The sequence below is a fragment of the Drosophila ficusphila genome, unplaced genomic scaffold, assembly GCF_018152265.1.
Source record: "Drosophila ficusphila isolate 14025-0441.05 unplaced genomic scaffold, ASM1815226v1 contig_414, whole genome shotgun sequence".
NCBI lineage: Eukaryota > Metazoa > Arthropoda > Insecta > Diptera > Drosophilidae > Drosophila > Drosophila ficusphila.
In genome coordinates this window covers 8854244-8866383 of record NW_025064328.1, presented here as the reverse complement: position 1 = coordinate 8866383, position 12140 = coordinate 8854244, and the positions used below count along the sequence as shown (strand labels likewise).

The 12140-nt window shown below is 42.3% G+C and overlaps 1 protein-coding gene across 1 annotated transcript in view; it reads right to left on the bottom strand.

Moving 5' to 3' along the window:
* The window catches only part of LOC108090377 (putative polypeptide N-acetylgalactosaminyltransferase 9), a 61742-nt gene that overhangs the window by 32686 nt on the left and 16916 nt on the right, over window positions 1-12140 (bottom strand). The window contains 2 exon segments of the mRNA XM_017189008.2: window positions 1366-1597; window positions 1599-2178. Of these exon segments, the coding sequence (XP_017044497.1) occupies window positions 1366-1597; window positions 1599-1775 (409 nt within the window). The 5' untranslated portion in view covers window positions 1776-2178.

The window sequence follows — 12140 nt, the reverse complement described above, 5'->3', positions numbered from 1 at the left end:
AGTGTCCATTGAGTAAAATCCCAGGGCCAGCCAGCTCTTAAGCCTCGACTTGATTAGTAAGTAACATTATTTTTTTTCCCCGCCAAAGCCTAATGCGAATATCTATCTCTTGGAGCTCCCCTTCCCTCTTGAAACCCCCTCCTCGGATTCCCTCGCCCTGACATTGAAAATGCTGTTTGGCAGCCATTCCGAGTTGTTAAGTGCTGCATGTTGTTGTTCGAGTTGTTCGGGTTGTTAGCGCTCGCCGACGGCATCTTCGACATTGTTGTAAAACTTGTTAGAAATTTTCTTAAAGGCACAAAGGCGGTGGCCGAAAGGAGGAAGTGTGACAGCAACAGCAAGTTTTCCTCGCAGGCGAGGCAAATTCAAGCGGAGTGCAGAGGAGCAAAGGAAAATCGAACACAGGAAAGCAATATGTGTTATTATCCCCCGTTTGGTACGCTTCTTTCAACATCTTGTATCGAATCGGGCTGGTGACCCAAAATGCAATCTCCCAACAAGGATTGAGGATGTGTGACCGTAAAATACGAGCAGGGGAAACCCAGAGTGTGGAAAGCGAGTGGCAAAAGGGGGAGGGAAAGGGGGGAGGGGTAGATTCCGCCTGCGTGTGCATTGAATTGATGGGAATTAGTTGCAAGCGATTGCGTGGAAATGAAGTGCAAAAAACTCAAACCCGTGGATGCAAAAAAGAGGGGGAAAATAGAATCGCTGGCGTCGATAACAAGAGCGGAAAAGCGAGCTGAATAGTTCGTCGGCCAGCGGGGAAAATCGCTGGGATCTGAGTCGGAAATAAATGTGCAACTGATTTCAATATAAATGCTTATTGTTGAACACAGAACACAGGATTCCGATATGCAAAGTGCAATGGGCACTAATGGGCCAAGAATGTGAAGAATCGAGAGAAAACCCTTGGAAATTCTTTGGAGAAATGGGGCTTTTGGCTTTTGTTAAACTTTTCTTTAGGGCTCAAGGTGGAAAATGAATTGGATGAAAAAAATACTTTCTTAAAATTAAGAATCCCTGCTTTTGTTGAAAGGAAAAAGTTTACATAAACTTTATGATAAGTTGTTAAAAACTTTGTGTTTCAAAAAAATTGTACATTTTTTCTGATTCCTTTTCAGCTTGTTACTAACAATTAAAAAATAACTACAATTTCTTACACAAAGGATTGAAAAGGGAAATCTTTTAAGGCATATTGTTTCCAATATTTTTCTAACTGTCTCAAGCAATAGAAAAGTTTTTTCTGCAGAATCCTTTACCTCAAGCATTTGAACTTACTTTGACTTAATTAACTTCCTGGCTTTTAGCCCACCCCTACAAACCAATGAATGTTGTTAAAATGCAATTAAAGGCACCCGGACTCACCGTCTTGCGGCTTCTTCTTCGGTTGGTCGGCCGCCTTCTTCCGCTGCCTTTCGGCCTGATGGTCGACCTTGTGTTTGCCCACAGTGGGTGGGATGTCGGCCTCGTCGGGCTGCTTCTGACCACCGCCTCCACCTCCGCCGCCTCCTCCTCCGATAACATTCCCATTGACGCCAAAGTCCTCGCCGATGGGCTCGTTTCTCAGGGCAAGAGCAATGGGATCGCCGAGTCCCCCCCGCTCCGCCCCCTCCTCCGACGGCGCTGCCGACGCCACTGCCCCCCGCCCCCTCCTGGGAGGCTCTCCGGCGAGTGTCGTCGGTGTAGACCAGGAAGGCAATGCAGAACCAAATGGCCAGCAGGAAGGCCACCAGCTTGACAATCGTCGTGGAGCGTCGTCGCCAGATGAAAGCCATCTTTGGTCTCTGGATTTGTGGCTTCGACTGCGGCTCTTGATGATGATGTTGTTAAAACCCAGAAGGTGCTAATGGAATCGTTTCCCTTTCTCTCTCTCTCTCGCTTTCGCTTCCTCTCGTTTTGAGCGATTTGAGCTTTCACTTAGTTAGAGGCCAGCAACTCGGGGGCCGACAACATTGCGTATACGCAACATTAATCAAAGCCTGGCAATGATTTATGAAGCAGGATATGTTTTTTTCCTCGTTTTACAATCGTCTTTCCTTTTTTTTCTCCTTGTGATATGGCTTTCCTCTTGGAAGATATCGTCTATGGTTTTTGGCAGTCTGTGCAGTCAATCAGTCTGAAGTGCCTGGATATGTGAGTACGAAGAGCTTCGAGAACGGAAGGATCGTTGGGAAGTGCCTGCAAATGAAAGATGTAAAATAACCATGAGACTTTGATTTAATTTTACAGAAGTGAACTTAATCCAAGAACAGAGAGGCCGGTGAGTGCAATTAATTTATATGACATTAAGCCATTAAATCGAAACGCAAATCAAGTAATTGAGTCATTAACGATAATATTGATTTTGGATTTCTGCTGATGATGCCGCATCATTATCTTCATCTTGCGTTTCTGAAGCTGCTGCTGCAGTTTGCAATTAAGCTCGAAGCTTGAAGCTTCAAGCCCTCAATCCCCGGCCTCGTCACAAACATAAAACGACAGCCAACATGCAACTAATGTCAATATTATATAATTGCAGCAAAAACCGCATCAGAACTTTGTGCCCCCTTCCCTTGGCGTTCCTCTGCTCTTACCACTTGAGTGGCTGCCAGGTAAATGACATGGACACGCCACTTGAGCCCGGAGCCCCGAGCACCGAGCCAACGAATCAGAACGGGACAGAGGTGGACTCACCAGCTCACCAGCTTACCAGCCAGTGGAGTCCATGTCCAACGCAGACCGGCGTGATCAACATGCAGAGAAAATTGCACCGGAATTGGGCATTAATTAGGGCGTTTTCACGACTAAATTGGTCAAAATATGGGACAGCTTAAAAATTATTAAAATTAAATTGGAACAGGTGTCCCCAACAACGTTTTTGTTGTAATAATTTCTTTTTTAAAATTAACAAAAACAGAATTATAAGTACAACCATTTTATTAGTGGTATTTGTATTTTAAGGTATAACCATTAAACAATTTTGATTCTTATAAGTACTTTTCCTAATACAATTAATTCAATTTTAAGCTTCTGAATCAGTTTTTATATCAGTTTGTATAAATTTTTTAAATTTTGTGTACATTATCATATTATTCTTATTGTATGTACGTATAATAATTTATACAAAAAACTCATTTTAAAGTGCGCAGTGGAGTTTGGTAAAGTGAGGAGCTCAAGTGGATGCCCCACAAAGAGTGGAGTTGCGTGTCAGGTTGGTGCAGTGCATCCACCGAGAAGAAGTCGCGGCAGAAGCGGCAACAAAAACAGAAACAGAAACAGAGACAGAAAACAAGAAATTGTGGTTCCTCGCCAGCTAACCGCAGTTGAATACCCTTCGATGCTAATCCAATTAGCGAGTGGTGCCCTGCCTGCGGAGTGGTTTACTTGAATGGCAAATGCTTAAGGCTGCATTTGATATTGGTTTCAATTGAATTAGTGACAGGATTACTTCGCAACCACTCCTGTCAAAGCCAAGAAGCGAAATATGCACCAGAGTTATTTCATATTAAGGCTTAAGTGACCTTCATCGTTTAATAAATTTTAAAGGTAATTCATTCGACACATTTTTTTTATTTAAAAAGGATTTACCTCAAGAGATACTTATTTATTAAGAAGTTGTGTTCATAAAAATTAGGTGATGTATTTTAAGGACCTACTTTACACAAATGCACTGAATAATTTTCCTAAATGTTTTAATAACACAAAAGATAGTTAGTCATAAAACTAATGCAAAGAAAACAAAATATTGTTTTACTCTTAGCCACATTATGTGAAGTGTAAGTCCAGTGGCTATCCTAATTCGAGTTGGGCGCAGTCTTTAAAGAAAAATCTGAATGAAAAGAAGATGGAAACTAATAAACATTAGCTGGGCCGTGATCAAGGCTCCCTGACCGCCGGCCAAAGATTGCATTTCTGGCCGAAAGTAATTGCCTGCACATGCTGGCCAAAAGAGAAGCCCTTAGGGGAGAAGGGGGGAAAGGGGTAAAGGGGGTAAAGGGGAAACCCTGGATCGAGGGCCAATCCAACTCGGAGCTTATCAATTAGAGGGCAGCATCATCCACTCCCCGGGGCTTTGGTCTTTCGCCCCGGCAAACTAACCATGGCAACTATGTGTGCATACAATAAATACAAGTTAATTACTTCGTGTGCCTTTTGTTATGGCTCGTTGGGTTCAAGTGCCACCCAGCCATCCAGTCCACAAGCCCACGACCCCCTATGATTTCCCCCCCTGCCATGTTGGCAATTTCCGTTGTATGCGCTTATAAATTGAAAACAAAAGGAAAGACTTTGGGTGGGATGGAGTGCGATGGTTCGGGGGGTCGTTGCCAGCATGTCATGTCCTCACTCAGCTGTAAAAACAGCAACACACACACACCCACTCCACACAACTCCGCCAGTTTGCCCTGGCAAAATAGAGCGATTAAAGTTGGCAGACAGGTCGGCGCGAGGAGGGGCATGTCAAAGCCAAATGTTGACAATCTCAATTATTATTTCGGAACGAGACCAAAAATACGCGCCAACAACACACTAATTGCCGGAATTCAGCCGTCACCTTTCGTCAATTTTCCGCTTCTAAATTTGGTATTTATCAGATGCAAGTAGCCGTCGGTTTTAGCCACTCGCAATTCCTTATCGATTACCGAACCGCCTTCATAATAAAATTCCCGACAGGCTGTAATTGATGGGTTCTTTATTGGATCGCGGGCAACAACTGGAAATATCCCGTTTAAATTTATGTATTAATTAAAACCCTCCTCTCTGCTTGTGGAATTGGATTCGCTGCGGTGTACGCGGCGTATGCGGAATATTTGGTTTGGGTTTTGGTCTTTGGATGGTTTGTTTGATTTTGAAATGCAGCTATTTGGCCATAGATATCATAATAGGTTATGGCTGCTGTTTGGGGAATCAGTTCAATTCTAAACGGGTATTTAATGGTGGCATTATTCCAATTTTCCCATTGGGATTCAAATTGGTTTTAGGGCTTCCATCGCTGAAATTGCAGTTATTTTTATTAGCCAATGTTTGTGTTTCCCTGCTGAAATATTCGTATAAAATGCAGCTGGCAAAGCATTTAGAAGCAGGGACGGGCTTAATCTGCATTTTCGTTTTGATATCGGTTCATAATATGTTTAATTTAATAACTATGAGTTTAGAGATTGTAGAGGCAATCAAACTAGTTTAACATTTTGAACATTGTTTTCCATAAATGCATAGATTTACAAATATAGAGCCTTGTTTGGTTATCTTCCTTTTTTGGCCCGATGAATTGCATTTTTGGTTGTTTCCGAAAATATACAATTTCCGGCTTGATAATAGGTTGATACTTTTGTTATTCCCGCGATAAGGCGAAACTAGAGAAACGAAAAGTGGGCGGAGGAAGTAGAACCGATAAGTGTTTCCATTGTTACAATGACGGGCTGACTTCTCTACTTTGTATTCCCCGGAGGCTTCTTGTCTTCACCTTACCCATTCTTACCTGCTCCCTCGCCGGTTTTCGCTCCGTGTTGCGTCTTATCGCCTGGCTAATTGACTGATAAGCGAGTCGAGCAATTTGTGCGTCTCGTTGGGGCTCCCTTGCTCTGCTCCCATGATAAGATACAATTAAATTCAACGGGCAGGTGGCCGAGGCGGGGAAGGAAAGGAAAGGAGGTGGAAAGCGAATAGTTTACTCGCAAATTGCTTTTGGTTCGGCTCGCCTTATCTATGCTCTGCATTAATCAGAGCTCTCAGAAATAATTGCCGAGATAATTCGTCGAACACTTAACTGCAAATTAAAGGCCCGCCTGCGGAAAAACCCGGGGGGAATCGTTCGGCGTAGAAGAAACCTCGAATTACGCATAACAAAGTCCGAGAATTTTTCGCATTTTCTTCGAACGGAGAAGCGCAGGAAAACAGGGAAGAAAAGTTTATTGTCACGGTCTCAAGTTGCCTTCCATTTTTTGCCGCGCTGCACAGCTACTTTTTGAATACTTTTGCCCGGCGATCATTTGTCATTTTCTTATGCAGAAACTTTTCGTGGGTGGGTGGAAGGAATTTTCCGGGCTGCGCATTTTCACGCTGGCTGCGGTTCACACAGTTTATAATCATTATTATTTATGCAGACTTAATCCACAGTTATTAAAACACGGCCACAAGGAACTCTCGTTCCCCCTCGTTTAATATTCATTTGCATTCTCCGGCAAATGAAAACTTTTCAGCTTCTAATGAGTTCTCGGTTCTCGAGTGCATTGAAATGAAGTCGTTGTGTCGGAGCAGGTCAGAATTCAGCTCGAACTTTGGGTCATAATTTAGAGGGGATGGTGATGTCCACCCGAAAGTCGAGCTCCCCTGCAGAACGTGTTTGAAAATCAGGGGCGGAGGAAAACTCAAGACTCAAGAAAACTGTGGTAATGCACACACACACACACACTCACACTCACACTGAGTGCGACCCAAAAGTGGCTGCTGAGAACACCAGAGCCAGAAAACTGGGAGATGGATGCTACTGCCATTGCCACTGCCACTGCCACTGCCATTTCCACTGCTGATGATGATGATGAGGTTGCCGCAGTTGCAGTTGCAGCTTCGCTTCGCTTCGTGGAAAGAAAGTTGCCATGGAGAAAATTTAATCAAAATATTTGCACATCCGCCAGCAGCGCGAAGTTGCCAAGGCGACTAGAATTACCAGTCTAAGAAGCAGACCAGTATCTCCGAAGATTTCGTTTGGGGAAAGGGGGAGAAGGAGGGGGAGTGGAGTGGAGTGGAGTGGATGGTCTGCTGCCAAAAGACAGACAGGTCTTCTTTCCGAGCAGGTACAGTGAGAATCGCAGGAAGCCACACTCAAATTGAAATCTCAACGAATGGTAATTGAATTCGACTTGGTCTGCGCTTCTGAGGCGGCGAGACCAACTCGATTCCTTGCCAGAAAGCATCAGAATTAAATGCAATAATGCTTATTAGCCTGCGGCGGTTCTTGCTCAGCTTTTCTTTTTTGGTGGAAAGTCGTAGAAACAAATTTGGAGTCTAATGGAATAATTGGGTCTGTTAAAATGATATTCTAATATTACTTAGCAAAACACAGGTGAAGTACATTTATTTAAAAACGTAATTGCTTGATCCAGAGCCTAATTAATTAAATTTATAAGGGTTCAACTAATTTTACTTTACAGGCTACAACTAATTTATTAAACTAAAAAAATTTATTATTCAAATTTCATTTAAATAATTTGAAAACATAGTAAATTGTTTCCTAACAAATAGTTGTTAATTCGAAGAAACTTCTTATAGCTTGGTCCACTTCTAATACAACTTTCTTGCGACCTTCAAAGCGGGAGCACACTGTGCTCCGCAGAACTCCTTTTGGGCATTTGGTTCATGTCACGGAAACCAGTCAAACCTCATTTGCGATGGCAAATGCAACCGGCGCGCGACTTCATCTTCGCCTTCATCTTTGGTTTTGCTTGAGAGCGGTGCATCACGAAACGCTTCTTTTTTTGCAAGCAGCCAGCAGCGTCTTTGGACTGGTTGTTGTCTTTGACAATTATTTACCGTTGGCGCTTAACTGTTAATTTGCGAGGCAGGCTGGCCTGCTGGCGGCAGGTAACCAGTTCGCTCCGCTCCATCGGCGAGGACCTGTTCCAGCTGCATCCTTAGCAATCTGCGACAATTGGTTGCATGCCACGCATTTCTTATGCAGCTTAATTTGACAAACGGGGACACCAGAAATGCTTTTCCACACACACACATGAGGAAAATGTAATTAAATGTTTTTCACCTAACATTTGTATCTTTTCTCTGTCGTTTTCTGCCGTTTTTGTGTGCACTTTTCATTGTTCGGAAATAAATTACAGGATGGGGGGCTATTAAACTGCAATTAAATAATTGTCAGTCAACAAGATTCATGGATATATGGTCTTCCTCTCTTGTGGGCTAATGAGTTAGTTGCCAATTTAAATGAAAACTCATCTGCAATGTCATTAAAATTTGGGAAAGTTTTGTGCGAAAATTCCCTGGAGTTGCTGGAGTTAAACAAACTTTCCCCATGATATCATCATCATTATCGGACTCCTAAAAACCAGAAATCAAATTAAATTATTTGCCGACGGACTTGATTTGATAATCTATGACAACTGGCCGCAAATCGTTTCCCTTGTTGCCAGCAAACTTGTCAAAAAGTCGGGCTAGATTTTTGCCTAATTCATTCAGCAAACTGTCCAGAAGAAACTTGCCAAACTTGTTGGCCCGGCCCAAAAAAAAAAGAGTCTGGCGAGAAATTCGAGAAGAATTCAAATGAAACGTAATCAGAATTCCCCAGATTCAGCATCGGTTTTCGGTCCAACCAAGTTCTCTGCTCTGATTCCGTTTCAACTATACGAGTATTTGCTTTTGCTTTTCTGCTGACCTTGCACTTGGCCAACCGGCAAACAAGGTCAGCATTCCACTGTCTTATGCCTTGCCAAAACAGGCGGGAACCACAAACTAATTTGGGGGTCAAGACGCTTGGCAAAAATGAAATGAAAAGGGCGCAGCCAGTAGGAGCCGTGCTTAAAGACGTTAAATTCGATTCAAATAAAACTCGAAATGAGCCGCAAGGAAATCAATTCTTCATTTGCATATGCATGCATTTTCCTTCCACCTGCTGTGTCCACCACTCCTCGTGCAACGTTTTCCCTCTGTTTTATTGCACGACCTCAATATTTATTTGCTTGCCTCTTTTTCGCCAGTTGCAGCTCGAAGTCAAAGCCATTCCCAGCCCTCGAATCCATTTCCATTCCATGCCATTTTTCAACCTGACCAGTCGGCGGAATCTTCACGATTTTCACGGTTCTTTACTCTTTTTTTTAGCCTTTTTTTGACCCACCGCTTTTCGGCCTTTTCGGCTTTTGTTTGAGTTTCGATTTTTGTTGGTTTTCCCTGCACTTCAGAGCGGGAATTGCATTTTGCCGCTTTCAATACGTTTGGCCCTCGGCCATTTGGCCGTCAACTTTGGCAAATTGAATAAGAAACTAATTTCCAACAAACTGAAATATTTTTCAGACTGACAAGAGAGTAAAAGGCCAGGTAGTGCTTTTTGAAGATAGGTAACTCTTCTTCTTCTTAATTACAAATCAAATTAATTGTATTTCGCAATGAAAAAGAAATAACGGGCGTCCCAATAGGAATATATATATCTGATTTTGGACTTTTTATATATTACTGCACTTAACCTTTCACGATCTACGTCTAATTATACTGTCAGCTTGCATTTGCTTTATTACAAAATTTCCAAAAATATTGTAGGCCATCCTCTGTGTGAATTAATGTGACCCCGATGTTAGTTAGCACATTTATTCAGAGCAAAGATTTTTTCACTTGGTCTCATTCACACTGTCCGCTATTTATTTTCAACCAAATCCCCATATACCCACTAATTCGTTGGCAAAACTCGACAAAAACAAACCGTCGCCAGAACTGTTTGCCAAACTACTGGAAAAGACCGCACCACACACAACAAGTTATCAGCGTTAATTTTGTTTGTTCAGGTTTACCCAGAGCAAACAAAAAGACCAAAAACAAAATACCAGCGAGCGAGGGATAAAAATTAATTTATTACTTGCAACGGGAATGTAAAAAGGAAAGAAGAAAGGCGGGGAAAAGTGCGGCTCGTAAACAGATTTAGATTTAATCAAATGATAGCCCAAAGCTAGATTTGAGTTGCGAGCGGCTGCTGGATTTGGTAATGCACTCAATATATTTCAATGTGGCAGCTCGATTAAATATTCTACACGATGGCATAGGCCAGCAGATTGGCAGGCTTGTGGAAAAATGTTTTGTGAGCCGGCCACCGAAACATGAGAAATGGCAACAGATTTAGCCACACACACACACACACCCGCTCTTAGCCATATAAACTATCGTCGTCAGATTTTATATAGCCTTTTTTTGGGGTCACCAACGGACGGCACACATTTTATTTTATTTCTCTTCGTTTTTTATTGCCCCTTTTTGGGGGAGATAATTCGGTTGCGTTGTGGCGGAAAATGAAAAGCGGGGGGCGGCTAGAAAAATCGAAAATGTTATGCCTGAAAATTGCCTGTCAAATGACAAAAATGGTTTCATTTTCTATATGTGTCCCTTTCACCCCCCTTTCCGCCCTTTTCCCCACCCACCACATTGGCTATTGGTCATTTTTCTATGGCTAGGCCCATAACATGCTTCTATTATATATATTTTTGCTTTGTCCTTTTTCCGTCTGCTCATTTTGGTCGACGTTAGATTAGGCCCCACATTTTGCGGCCAAGAAAAGGATAGGAAAAGGAGCGGAGGGGGGAGATAAAAGTTGTGGAGCTAGGAGAAATTGAAAATAACATTTGTTGGAATTTTTCGCTGAGGTTTGCCATGTCCAACAATTTGCTCAGAGCAAAAGTTTTTTTTTTTTTTTTGGCAGAGGTCACACCAAGGGGAAATGGAGATGTGTCAAATTAGATCATAAATGATATTGCATAAAAAGTTTACGAATTGGCCGGACTTTGAACCTGTCAAAGAAGTTTTCTGGTTTTTGCAAAAAGTTCTGCATAAACTTTGGAGCGTAAGTCTTGAAATTAATAATCCTTTTGTAAAGTTGATTTGGAAAGTTTTTGAAAACTGTATTTGTTCCTAAAATCATTTTCCGGTACTGACAAAAAAATGTTTTTTTTCTAAATCCACAGTTTTACCTAACTACTTTTTTAACATTTTTTTTTTTAATATCTAGCCCTATTGACCCTACCATTGACGTTGCTTAATTACAATAAACAACACCAGCAAAAGCGATTTCTTTGAATTTATGTATTCTTGTATTGACTCTGAATCAGACCGCAATCCAATTTCCCATTAAGTCTATTTGCACTTCTGTCGCTTTAATTCGGTTCGTTAGGGCAAAATCAATTTGGAATCCCCTGGGAGCTAAACTCTGGCTCAGAAGCGAGACCCTGGACCCTTCGGCGTTTCCTGCCACCGAGCACACACATCTCACTGGTGGATTACGTTGCTGGCACGTTGGATGTACGGCAATTACAAACTGCTTAAAAGCAAATAAATCCCTGCCAGGCAATTGCATCGACGATGGCCAAAGGATAACGAGTGCTGCCTGCACATAAATATAGTGAAACATTTGCCGCTCCATTTAATGAGGCTGCGAGTTGACCACAAGGAGAACATTTCAGCTGCTTGCATTTCAGCTCGTTATCGGCGAACACCGCCGATCTGGTATCCGGTATATTTATCTGTATCCGTATCTGTATCTGGGCGACATAAAACTGTCAAAAAGTCGCCTATATAAATCGCTAAACTAAATGCCTTTCATAGTTTAATGTCACCTCGAGGGATTTGAAAGGGCGAACGGATGGATCTATGGAGGGCCAGACAACGTGTCTCTATCCAGTAGAAGTGCAGCATCCACGCCTCGATGTCATTAAAACCGAATGAATTATGCAGTAGCCCAAGTGAACTACTTGCAGCTAGCCCTTGGAAAAACAGAACAGAAAAGTGCACAGGAGAAAAGGATTTCACTTTGATTTTTTATCATTCAATTTATCAATTAATTCCAAAGCATAACTCCAGGCAAACTATTAAATATCAGTTAATGGAAACTCTGGCAGTAACTTTATAACACCTTTCGAAATCAAACTCTTTTGCTTTAAAAAACCACTCAAACTTTTCTTTCTCTGCAACCTACCGAAGGGACCTGAGATGGCTAAAAAACGAGGAAAAAGCGGACCATTGGAGCAGTTGACCAGTCCTTGTCGCGACTTTAGTTTGTTTGTTGTTTTAATTAACTAATTAAGATTTTTCTATGTCGCGCCTAGGTAGAAGAAGCAGTCGCCCAAGTCCAAGGAATGCCAGCATTATTTGTTGCAGAGGAGTTGCTAAGGACCCAATTAACCTTTTATGGCCATTTGGCACAATAACGAGGCCAAGAGCGGAGAGCCGCCAGCTCCGACAGCAGGGCACACAAAAAAAAGTTGAGAAAAATAAGTAAGAGACAGCCCCACAATCGAGACAATGAAACCTGGTCTCCTCGCCAGTTAGTTGGCCGTAAGTAGCCGGCCATGTTCAGTGAAATTGTTAGCCATATTTGGCGCGCAAAACAATGGCTATCATAAATTCCAACTACAAATTGACATTGAAAATTTGTTTGTTTTTCCTTGCAGTTTGCTCACCTT